This window comes from Schistocerca gregaria, chromosome 3 (assembly GCF_023897955.1).
Source record: "Schistocerca gregaria isolate iqSchGreg1 chromosome 3, iqSchGreg1.2, whole genome shotgun sequence".
NCBI lineage: Eukaryota > Metazoa > Arthropoda > Insecta > Orthoptera > Acrididae > Schistocerca > Schistocerca gregaria.
The window spans coordinates 329,045,253-329,058,354 of record NC_064922.1 but is presented as its reverse complement, the minus strand read 5'-3'; the positions used below and the strand labels follow the sequence as shown (position 1 = coordinate 329,058,354).

The window sequence follows — 13,102 nt, the reverse complement described above, 5'->3', positions numbered from 1 at the left end:
CAGAAGTGTAGCCGTGGAGGCCAATCAGCTGCTGATAGTGCCAGCACACGCTGTACATGGTACGGAAACAACTGGTTCTCCCATAGCACTCTCCATACGGTGACTTGGTCAACGTTACCTTGTACAGCAGCAACTTCTCTAACGCTGACATTAGGGTTATCGTCAAGTGCACGAAGAATTGCCTCGTCCATTGCAGGTGTCCTCGTCGTTCTAGGTCTTCCGCAGTCGCGAGTCATAGGCTGGAATGTTCCGTGCTCCCTAAGCCGCCGATCAATTGCTTCGAACGTCTTCCTGTCGGGACACCTTCGTTCTGGAAATCTGTCTCGATACAAAAGTATCGCGCCACGGCTATTGCCCCGTGTTAATCCATACATCAAATGAGTATCTGGCAACTCCGCATTTGTAAACATGATGAACACTAACCTGTTGATGCTACGTATTGATGTGCTTTATGCTAGTGCTGTAGAGCAATGAGTCGCATGTCAACACAAGCATCGAAGTCAACATTACATTCCTTCAATTGGGCCAACTGGCGGTGAATCGAGGAAGTACCGTACATACTGATGAAACTAAAATGAGCTCTAACATGGAAATTAAGCGTTCCCGGACACATGTCCACATAACATCTTTTCTTTATTTGTGTGTGAGGAATGTTTCCTGAAAGTTTGGCCGTACCTTTCTCTGACACCCTTTATATCTTTATTCTGCATGTCTACATATTTATTTCCCAAACTAGCTTAGCGCAGCTGCTTCGTTTGCGTAGACTGTATGCCATGCAGAGATTTTTTTTAAATTATTTAATCGAATTTTTATGTTCTTCACAAACTGCAACACCTTCTAACCTATACACGCCCTATAAACATGGTCTTTTCCGAATGTCTGACCAAAAAGGGTTTTTGATAGCTGAAGTCCAAAGTTTTTGTTACTCATGCCTTTTGTGTTCTTGAGCAGGTATTTCTATAGCAGCATTCATTCCCTAAAAATATTTCTTTATCTCTAACCGAGAGGTAAAATTCTAATCTTCGTAAATTTAGCTTTAAAATTCTTTTCATGTAACTAAACATTTTCATAAAAATTTTCACCCTATATTGCACTCCCTTAGGAGTTGAAACTCCAGAAAAACTGAAACACATATTTTTAATTTCTAACTGGGAAGTCAGATACCAATTGTTATAGATGTATTTTCAAAACTACTTCCACCCACTATTTTATCACCCTTGTGGTTGAATTTCCAAAACTGCTGAAACATGTATTTTTAGTTGTTCTTTGGTAATTATTTATTTTCAAAACAACTTCCACTCGCTATTTTACCACCTTTGTGGTTGAATTTCCAAAAATGCTGAAACACGTATTTTTGCCGGCCAGGGTGTCCGAGCGGTTCTAGGCGCTACAGTCTGGAACCGCGCGACCGCTACGGTCGCAGGTTCGAATCTTGCCTCGGGCATGGATGTGTGTGATGTCCTTAGATTAGTTAGGTTTAAGTAGTTCTAAGTTCTAGAGGACTGATAACCTCAGAAGTTGAGTCCCATAGTGCTCAGTGCCATTTGAACCACGTAGTTTTAATAGTTCTTTGGTAATTATTTATTTTCAAAACAACTTTCACCCACTGTTTTACCACCTTCGGGGTGGAATTTCCAAAAATGCTGAAACACTTTTTTTTAGTAGTTCTTCGGTAGTTATTTATTTTCATAACAATTTCCACCCATTATTTCACCACCTTAGTGGTTGAATTTCCAAAAATGCTGACACATGTAATATTTTTATTTTCTGACTGAGAAACCAAATACCAGTTTTCGTATTTCTAGCTTCAAAATTCCCTTAATAGCGACGTATTTTCGAAAATCCTTTTATCCCCTATTTCACTATCTTAGCAGTGGAATTTCGGACAATCCGTTCTTAAACGATGCCTACAGTATAAGATCCACAACCTCTCCAAACTTCGAGTTTATATTCTTAGCAGTGTGGGTTGGGCGATGATGAGTCAGTCAGTCAGGACGTTGCCTTTTATACGAGAGAAGAAGAAGAAGAAGAAGGCACCGCTTCATTACTATCTAAGTGAAGTGCCGGAAGTTGCTCTTTAAGTTTCGGAAACAGATGAAAAGTCGATGAGGCCACGTCGGGACCGTATGGAGGACGATAGCTCACAGTGAGCCCAAGGTCTGGAATTGTTGCAGATGTCGCAGCACTCGTGTGTGGTCTGGCATGTCACGCAGAGGGAGAGTGTGCTCCACGTATGGGACGAAATCTATGAATTCGAAACTCGATTACGGCACCTTGTTAATCACACACCTACGTAGTTACGTTACACATGGCCATGTCGCACGCTACAAGTCGAAGCTTTCGACCGCCAAAGAGCTGCGCATACGAAAACATGAAGAATGAAGAGGAAGAATCTTAATAGCGCTTGTTCTATTTAAAAAGTTTTAAAAGTTTTCCTATAAAACATTCGGAGGCATTACTTTTCAACACCCCCTCTCATATTTGATCTGCTGAATCACAGCGACCACATCTCATCTCGTACACCAGTGAGCAATTAAAAGACAATACCATCTTACCCTGTCAATTCGTGTATCTCTCCTTTAATAATCTATTCAAAATGACCAACATATTGTGCACAATTAAAATTTTCGGGAAGTATATTAAAAAGTAAATTGGTTTATTACTTTCTATTCTATTTGATGCAGAAACTGCACAGCTTTTAGGAGTGCTATCTCATGCTAACAATTCCAACAGTAGTGTCAACAGGAAAGAAAAGGAGAACAAACAACACCCACAATCACAATGACTATAGGCCATACCTTTCTTCCAAGAGAGCTAGTCTTGTCAGGTGTTCTGTGAAGTTTGGAAGATACTAGATGAGGTACTGGCGGAAATAAATCTAGTCCAGATTGTAAGCCACCCTTCGATTGGTCAGTCGGTAGGGCACTTACCCGCAGAAGACCGAGGTCCCACTTTAGAGTCCCGGTATAGCACACAGTTTTAACTCGCGATGAAGTTTAAAACCATCACGCATACAGCTGCAGAGTGAAAATTCATTCTGGTAATAATTCCTCAGCCTTCCATAGGTGCTAGGCCCGCCAAGTATGGCAGTGAACTCCAGTGAAGTTTGGAAAGTAGGAGATGAGGTAGTGGCAAAAGTAAAACTTTCATGGCGGGTTGTTAGTTGTACTTGGATAGCTCAGTCGATAGAGGACTTTACAGAAAAAGCCAGACGTACCAAGTTCGAGTTCCGGTCCAGCATACAGTTTTAATCTGCCAGGCAATTTAATATCAGCACACATTCCGCTGCAGAGTAAAAGTTCGTTTTGGATTATCCTACCTTTGCTAAGATACCTTTAAACACCTGTAGTCATTAACACTGTAACAGCCTTGTTGTCACTGGTCGCTCAAAGCATTTGTGTTCTCTGCAACCGAATATTCCTACTACGTCTGAACAGTTCAGTCCGCAAGAGGGAACTTCATGTCATCGTGGACGAAACTTGGCACATAACGCCTGGATATATGAAAACCCCGACTTAGGTCTACTAATGGATTGATATCCAAGTAATCAGGTAATGTATTATACAAGAAAAGTTCTAAGAAATATGGGAAGTACATTTGTACTTGAGGCAACAGCTTTAATTGTCAGCTTCATCGATTGGAGACATGCGTTTAGGGAACCCCGTTGATATGAATTTTTATGTTTGTTACTACATGAAGTACCAAACTCAAAAGTATTGGCCTGTTTTTTTCGATATACGTAGTTAGCCAACTTCCTTACACACACTGAGCACCCTAAAACTATTCCGCTGCTTGTACTCACCTATCGCCTCACCGTTTTTTCCAGATATGATACCGCCGTCTTTCAGTTCCAGCATTAGTTGTACCAAATCTTCCCGATGGATGTTGTTCTTCTTCCTGTGATCTATAGTTTCCATGACTATCCGGTCGAAAAACTCTCTCACTGTGGTGCTGAAGAATTTAACGCCAAAGAAAGATCCGACTCTCGGCAACGTCAAGACTAGCAGTGCACTGGAAGCTTTTTTCTTCGTATTCGGAAGAATCTGCGAAGAAGAGAAATGTAATGTGAGTGTCCCAGATTGAAGAACGAACAGGATCATCTGTGGCGGGTTTGAGGAACCATAGGAATGTACAACTGTCACTTTTATGTATGAAGAATATATTAGAAATAGAGGCTTTTTGGCAAGTGGTGTACTTACAGGACTAACTGCAACTGTTAACGACATGCAGGAGAAAATAAAAATCGAACTTCCTCAGTCACTGATAAATTAGGTTACACATCCTTATGTTACAGGGTATGTTTCTTTATACAGGATGAAGGAAACTGTTCCCACTTCGATTTTACAGCGCGATTCCTAGCACACTAGCAATGCAAAAGGAAGTCCCGTAAAAAGTTTAATCCTGTGCATGTTTCCGGCAGAAAACTGACATAAAAATGGCAGTTTGGTAGGGCCATAATTAGATGCATTACGAGCAGGTTCATTTAAAACGGCGTAGCGGAGCTACTAGTCGATATTAGAGTCGCACCATAGGAGGGTCATTACCAAAGTTTTGCGTATTGAGCATGCGCGAATGTTACGGTGGTGCGATTAAGTTGAAATTCATATCTGTCGTGAGCGAGACTTCAGGCGTGATCGTCACGAATATGTTTGCTGGTTTGCGTGGCCGTGACGCGAGTGATTCAGTTTTTAAACGCAAGCTGAAACCGAGTCAGATCAGATTACACAAGATAACCATCGTTCGTACATCAAAATCGAATCCCTACGTGGAAAGAACCCAACGGACATTTACACCGCTTTGAGACAGGTATGTGGGAGTAAGAATATCACAGTGATCTGACTGTTTCCGTGAAGGCCGGGTAAGCACTGAGGACGACCCAAGAATGGAAGGTCATCAACTACAACAGACTGCCCCTCTCAACTTACTGTTAATGACACTTTGAGAGAGGATTCGACGAAAAACATGTGAGGAAATTTCATATAGGCTTGAATGTCTGTTACTTCAGCATACATAATAACTGAAAGGTTATAGATGAGAGAAGTTGCTACCAGATGGGTTCTGCATGATGTGAGTGAGGAGAAGAAAGCAGGTCGTAACAGAATTGCTTCAACATTATCGAACAGAAGAAGAACAGTTTCTGCAAAGGATTGTTGCAGTTGATGAATACTGGATACGAGATTATGAGCCAGAACTGAGGTTCCTTAAATGGAAAAGTAAGATTCCCCACGAGCGAAAAAATTCCGCCTCCAACAATCAAAGGTGAAACTGATGATGTTCTATGCCTTTGACACGACTAGAGTCAAAGCTACAAATAATGTGCCGTAGGGGGCATCTGTAAGAGGCGCGTACTTCAAGCTGCTTCTACAAAATGTTCTGCAGCCGAAAATTCGTCAAAGAATCACCAGCTTTCTCCTCAAAATGAAAAAACATTTTGTTGACACCAATCTACATAGGGAGGGACGATCACCACTATAAAATAAGGGAAATCAGATCTCGTACGGAAAGATACAGGTGTTCATTCTTTCCGCATGCTATACGAGATTGGAATAATAGAGAACTGTGAAGGTGATTCGATGAACCCTCTGACAGGCACTTGAATGTGATTTGCAGAGTATCCAGGTAGATGTAGATGTAGAAGGCCTGACAAGCTTGCAGCTGGTGTCCTTTTGCACAATAATGCAGGACCGCATATTGTCATACCACTGAGAGAAACGCTCGGCAAATATGGATGGGAAATACTTTCCCACCCACCATACATCCTGATATGAACCCCTCCTGACTTTTATTTGTTTTGCAAAGATTTGTTGCAGTTGAAGCTTCCAGTGAGGTGAGCCAAGTAATCTGACAGCTCAAGAATGAAGGTGCCCTTTTTGGAACATAGGAGTTGATAAAAGTTTGAGAGGCTCTCATAAGCTGGAATGGAGATTATGTTGAAGGCCTGTAAAGGTATTTATATAAAATAAATTATTTTCTTCAATTCCATCTTACAGTATGCAGAACTTTTGAAATAACCTCCGTACAATCCAGATAATATCGAAACCTCGAGTCAGATACTTCTAGAATATGTACAACATAAAGTAGAGCCATCAGGCGATACTCTCGTAACAGCAATGGGCCTTGATTGAGAAGGATGAGATACAGAAGTAACTGCAATTTTGGATCACTGCAAATCCGAGCGATGTAGCGTCATTCAACTTGGAAAAATATATAACGCCATTCGTGCGGCCTTCATAATGCAAAACACGAAAGCCTTCGATAGGTCGCAAACGGCGACAATTACATATTCACAAGACTCCAGAATGTTTCAGCGATCTTACCGTTAGCGAAAAGTCATGCGAGAGAATTTTTGGCAGAGGTGGGTTCGCACATTAACCATATGAACCTTTTTAAGGCATCATTTGTTGTTCTCGCTACACCACAGGGCTGTAGCAGGCTAAGACTAAATACCCAGAGCACACATTGCAAGGCAATCTGCTTAAAACAACAGAAATCACAGATGACTTTATAACAAAGTGACTATTCAAGACGCCCCACCCCTAATAAGTATCCCCACCCACTTCTATAAGGCGATCTACCTAAGATAACAGAAATCACAGATGACACACTGTACTGTACAGTGAGGGCTTCATCAGCTTCAAACCAATATTCTTAATGCACTGGATCATTTTCTGCTGTATGATACTGAAAATTATGCTCATGCAAAATTATTGCTTTTCTCTACCTTGGAGTGTCAGATTTCATTTCTCACACAAGCTATTACTATTCTTTGACTTTTAGGCTTGTAAGTGGGCTTGTAAAACTAGGGTAGGCTGCTGTAGACTATCGTAAATAAACTTAGACTTAAGTAGTTTCCCTTGTAGCCTTGGTCAATTAAGATCATAACTGTGTTATCTATCGTTAGGTGTGTTGCAAACCTATCGGATATTACATAATTTCCATCAAGTATTTTTTTTTTTAATGCGATCAGTCTCTCACTACGGTCCCTTAGAAACCGGAAGTGGTGAATCGTCTAGAAATTGAGCAAGTATAAATATAAAGAGCTACTTAACCTACGAAACAGTTTTTTCCTACATTCCTTCTGTTTGTTGCTTAAAAATAAACGGTTGTTGTTGTTGTGGTCTTCAGTCCTGAGACTGGTTTGATGCAGCTCTCCATGCCAATCTGTCCTGTGCAAGCTCCTTCATCTCCCAGTACCTACTGCAACCTACATCCTTCTGAATCTGCTTAGTATATTCATCTCTTGGTCTCCCTCTACGATTTTTACCCTCCACGCTGCCCTCCAATGCTAAATTTGTGATCCCTTGATCAATGTATATATTCTGGTTTTATTCGTAAATTGTTGATTTCTAACATGAAATAGTAATGTTGCAGTAAAAAAAGTAAAAACAAAAAATGGCTACAGATTTATCATATAGCGCTATAAAACGCAATGTTCTAAAAAAAGGTATTATTAACAAAACGCAAACGAAAAACATATCAATCATTGCTTCAATACTTCGTGTAGCTTATATGAAAAAAGTTTCTGTTATCCATAAACAGCTTTCAGCTTTCACACTTACCAATAACAACAGGAAACTCTTGCCTTTGATCATGAACGTACTACTGAGTATAAAATAAGAACAATAATTACTTACCTTTTTTAATATTTGAACTGTGCTTGCATAAAAAGTAATTGCTTAGGATACATAAAAGCGCAGAAGTCACGTGATCAATAAATTTTTATTACTTATAAAATGGAACTTTTTTTCAGGGATATAAAATACACAGAGAACTAACACTGAACCAGTTGTGGTTCTAATTATGTGCAGAACAAGCAAACATCAAGCAAACTAAGGGAAGTCGTTGGCTCCCAGTTTCTCTCGCACACATTCATTTATGTTTCTTTCCCTGCCAATGCTACTAATAACACAGGTAATCCTACCATTTACTATTTCATTTCTGCAGCTTTGGGGGAGCACAACCCTACTTGTAATAAATCACCAGTGAGTGATTTATATCACAAAACACTCACTTAGTCTGTGGTCTCTAATAATGAACCGCACCTCACTGATGATCACTACGTCACTGAAAAACTTTTTTTCTTTAATCTTCAGAAAACCTTAAATTTGATTTCAACCATTCCAAACGCTCCTGTATTTGCTTGTGTCGAGTACAGAGCTCAGAAGTACACAGAACTACCACAAGAGGCCGCCAGCGTACGGGCACAGCCATAGACCAGGTACCTTCTCAGTAACAAGCAGCCGCCTCCTGATTGCGCACTGGCGTGAATCGAGCCAACAGGAACAAAAGGCGAGGCGCCACTATCAATCATTCAGTTCTTGCAATTACACAGTACCACGAATTCTAGCAGTTCAGTTCAGAAGACTACAGTTCCGACTCCGACTTAGCAGATGCTATTTACGAACCAGTAGGAATAATTAACTCCGCGTGTCTGCATAATACTTTCAGTCTTAGTAACTAAATCATAAACTGCCAAGAGACAGGAAGGTTATATAGTTTCATTTTATTAGGTATAGGACATCAAGTGCCAGACATCAAACTTACTAAAATTTAGCAAAACTGTGTATCATCAGTGTTAATAAATGCCATTAGTAATTATAATTATTATTAGTCGCAAAGCTTCTAGAGTGGAAGACGCTAAGTAAAGATAGTTAATTTTCTGTTCTTATGGTTCTTTTTATTTACCCACCAATTATTCGCTGTTTGCGAGAATGTAGCTCTTCTTTTTTCGATCCATTTTGTTCCGGTTCTTCAGGCTTTAGTCTCTGGTTTAACCTCCCATTTTTCTACTTTTATTCTTGTTCCTTACGTCTATTTCTTCTTTGGTGATTTTTGGCTACTTCCAGGTCTTTTTTTAACATTTTGGATCAATTCTCCTCCATTAGCGAGAGAATCTACGTATTTTACTATTCTTTTTGTTAGTGGCCATAGAATTGAGGCGTCTTTTCCTCATGTCTGTCTCTGTGTGTTAGAATTTTCTTCAATTTTGCACGTTTTCTGTAATCTGTATCCATTCTCGATCCATCTTGGTCCCAAAATTTTCCTAATTATTTTTCTTTCTTCTCCTCCCACCTTCCAAAACAAGAAAGATGCGCCATGAGTGCAGACAAGAGGCGGGAAGAGAAACCAGAAGAAGACGAAGAAAAACGTGTGGCATGTCTGCCGTTCGCTGACCGCCGACAGCCAAGATCGCTGAGCCGTGGTAAAATTTGCTGTTTTGAAGAGCGCGCCGCAGCGCGTAATGTAACGCAGTCGCCTTCCGTTTTTGGCGGTCGCAGCTCTCGTGTCCCTCTGGTGGGAAAGGGGAAAACATGCCTGTTCACGTACATTTAAGGGGCGCTATGAGCTCGGCAGTTGGTCAGTCTGAGTCGGTCAGTCGGAGGGAGTGTGGGGGCAGTCTGTCAGTCTTGGCGAGTCGGTCAATTGGTCATCCAGGTCAGTGTGTGTCTGTTGTCCGGAATGCTAGTATGTGTTAGGCCACCAGTCTGCTCGAATTTGTTCAGGCATTGACATTGGCGGTTGGATTGATAGGTAGGTCGGCCTCTTCCTGGGGCAGTGATGTCGGGTAGCCTGAGGGCATGTTTCCTCTGCAGGGGTGGGTCCGACCGAGTGATCGCTTAGTCAATGTCGGTCTGCCGTCTGGAGTGCCAGGATGTCTGTCGTTCGGATCGACCTTAAGGCCGGTTAGATCGATCGGTTGGTCGGTCGTGCACTGAGACACAAGATGCCTTGTCCGTCTTGAGCGTCGGTGCATGCGAGGTCGCCACGTGGCAGCCAGTGGGCCGCGCCGTATAGCGAGGCGTAGTGGCTTCGCGGCCGACACGAGAGTAGCAGGGGTCAACCCACGGCATCGGTCTGGCCGGTGCGAGCTGCGACGCCGTGAGACGGGAGATCGGTGCGCCTTCCTGCGTCCGTTGAAGTGGCTGGCAGCGGACGGTTCAGGAGAGCATTTTGGGGGTGCTACGCCGGGTCTTCGCCAGAAATCGCAGAAGTTAAGTGATTGGTGATATGTGATTTCATTTACTTGTTAAATTCTACTTGTCAGTCTCTCGTCCCCAGCTTGCTGGTCTGTCTTCTGTCCGCAGTTAGTGTCTGTCTGTCTGACGTACGTTGTCAATAGCTGATTCGGTGTTAACGAATTTATTGCTTAGGTGTAAAGGCCGAATTCCTGAAATACGATTTTATCTTGTCTATCATCTTGAGAGGCGGTATATGTGTAACGTAGAGCATGTTTGTACATTTTATGTAAGACTGCATTTTATGGGTTTTTATTTAAATGGTCATTTTAGTATATAAATTTGCCACCTTTCCACTGTAAGAGTTTTCTTTTAAAAACGAGTTGCACTTTCGGTGGCAAGTACTTTTTAATGTGAGTGTTTTGTACCATTTCCATCCCTCCTATGGGGTGCATAGTTTATGTGTTTATTGAGTAGCTAAAATGTTTAGTTTAAAGCAATCTGGTGTGTTGCAGATTTGCACCAGTGTAGTCTTTCAGAGGTTGGTCTGAGTGGTCGTGACTACGGACGTGTTAAAACTGAGCGGCAAGCTTCTCAGCACGGAGGCTCCTACTCTTATAATAAAAAAATTGTTATTTCTGCATCTGAATAATTATAACTTGATATTTAGAGGGTGCTTTCTGTTAGCAATTTTAAATCTGTTTTTTTTTTAAAATAGAGAAAGTGTTTTAGTAATAAAATTTACGTTTGTTGAAATTTAATTTGTTTCCATCAGTTACTCCCTGGCAACTACTTCCACGCTCACATAATGTGATTAAATGTGTTACTGTTCTTGATGAATCGCTTGTAAATAAAGTAAATTCTTTAAGAAAAGGTTGAATGTAAATTCACGGTTCAATCGCAAGAATATTAAAGAAGCACGAAATAATGACTATCTTTCACACATCGAAAAAAGTAAAAGATATACTTGGTTCAACCAAAGACCATCTGAGGTTGCAGACGCCGGTCATTTACAGTATTGAGTGTGAATGTGGGATGGAATATATCGGGCAGACACAACGATGTATCTCCCAGCGCTGTACTGAACACATTAGGAACGTACGATTAGGACAGACAAACAAGTCCACTGTAGCAGAACATAGCATTCTGAAGGGACACATCTTCGAATTCGAAAAAAAACTAAGAAGCTGTGCAGCGCCTACGCTTTCTGCGGTTCGATCTTCAAAGAGGCAGTGGATATACAACTGCACAACAATTTAGTAAACAGGGATAGCGGTTTTCATCTCAGTGCAGCGTGGAATCCCACAATTGACACAATACGGCACGAACGCTCCGATCTGAAGGCAGCGGCGTCCACAGACAGATTGGATAGCCACTGGGTCTTGACATTGGGCCGCGCCACGGCGCCCCTCCACCACCGACACTCTACCCCCTTCCAGAGGAACGTGATTGGCTGGCCTACAGTAGCAGACGACGGCCAAGCAGCTATGTAGATATGCAGAACACAGCATCCCGACACTCGCTGAGTGGCAGTGAAGGGTTGAGCGAGCACCTCTTACTCGCGCACTGTCAGCCATAGGCCCCCACTTGTACGGGTGTGCAACCAGGAGTGTTTTCTGGCTTTTTTTTTTTTATCAAAACACTGACGGGCAGTTGCACCGAGGTCTCGCAGCTTAGCAAAACGGCACTTGGGATGTTTTGCATGGCGTCGCCTGACAGCAGAATTGTCGCGTTTTCTCGTTGAGGTGGTATGTCGGGCTTGGTGGTGCCTTGGGTCTGCTGACGACACGAGGCGCGTTCTCTTGTTGCCGCGTGCCGCGCCGCCTGCCAATTCGAGCACTTAAGAGCTGCCGCAGAGCTAGTATCTGCCGCCCCTCCACGCCCCAAGAATAGGCAAAATGTGGGCCAGGACCTGAAAGCCGGCTGCGGAACCGCAGAGAAGGTTTCCGCCGCCGCTGTCCAGATCTCTGCGTCCACCAGATAAACAGGGCCACCAATGCAGCCGGGCATCTAACGGTGTCAACGATGGCTGTAACTGGCACCCCTCTGACAGCAGCCCCTCTGTCCGCTCCAGACTTGGCAAATAACCCGCAATCGCACACAAAACGCGAACAACCTCGTACATAGTCAGTACTTGCGATCCCACCCCTCTTCCCCTTGTCGTAAGTGCGCTCCTGCTTGCCGACGCCACCAACAACCTACCAGAATACATCTCTTCCCTAAATAATGGCAAGTAGGCAACCTGTCTACCAATCGAAATCTCCCCAAACCCACCCCCTTGTCCCAGTCTTCCACCCAATCCAAATACCTTAAATCCCCTCACACAATTCCACCTCATCCAAACAGCGGCGTGCAAGGAAGGATAGGAAAGAGAAGCACTCCAAGGGAAAGAAGCACTCCACCACCGCCACCCTAACCGCTCCATCACCCTCTGAAGAACCTGCGCCCCCGACAGCACCTGTCGTCGCCCTGGGAGGGAACCAGGAAACAACTGCCCTGGAAGGGAACCACGTAACTGGACAGGACTCGGATGGTTTCATGCTGGCGAAGAAAACCTTTCTCCAGCCGAAGCTTCTGGCGGCTCAGGGAGTGGAACCCACTCCGAACAGGTTCCAGGCACTGGCTGATGAGTCCAAGATATCACATGACACAACACAAACACAAAACCATATCACCCACCACCTACCTTCGATTGTCGCAGAGTTTACTCAGAACTATGAGGAACTCTTGGAGATGCTAGAAACAGAAATCGGGGGAAGCAGTTTCCAGGCAAAACCTGCCAGTGGTGACAAAATCAAAATAACAGTATGCACACTTGAACACTACACCACAGTCAAAACAGTTTTTAACAACAAAAACATACCCCACTACACATTCCCAATAACGAAAACACGAAACAAGAACATCATGGTCAGAGACCTTCAGAGACGACTGCCCCAAGGTGATCAAAACAGACTTGACTGCCCAGTGGTACGTTGTCAAGGCGGTCCAGCAGATGGGCAACATAGGGAGCAAATGGCCCCTGTATCAGGTCACACTGACAGATATCCCGCAAAACAAAAGGGAAATAAAGATGATCCTGGCTGTGCCTGTGACCACTGATCCACTGCACCACAAAAACAAGACAGTGCAGTGCTTCAGGTGTC

At 43.0% G+C, this 13,102-nt stretch overlaps 1 protein-coding gene across 6 annotated transcripts in view; it reads right to left on the bottom strand.

The window, feature by feature from the left end:
- The window catches only part of LOC126353792 (probable cytochrome P450 6a13), a 96,805-nt gene that overhangs the window by 19,220 nt on the left and 64,483 nt on the right, over window positions 1-13,102 (bottom strand). For 5 of the 6 annotated variants that reach the window (XR_007565205.1, XR_007565206.1, XM_050002880.1 and 2 more), the window contains exon 3: window positions 3,803-4,043. Coding sequence is in view for 4 of the 6 variants with exons in the window: in XM_050002880.1 (XP_049858837.1) it covers window positions 3,803-4,043 (241 nt within the window). In the remaining 2 variants the exon portion in view is untranslated. The remainder of the gene's footprint in view (window positions 1-3,802; window positions 4,044-13,102) is intronic. The other variant, XM_050002883.1, reaches the window with a different exon arrangement.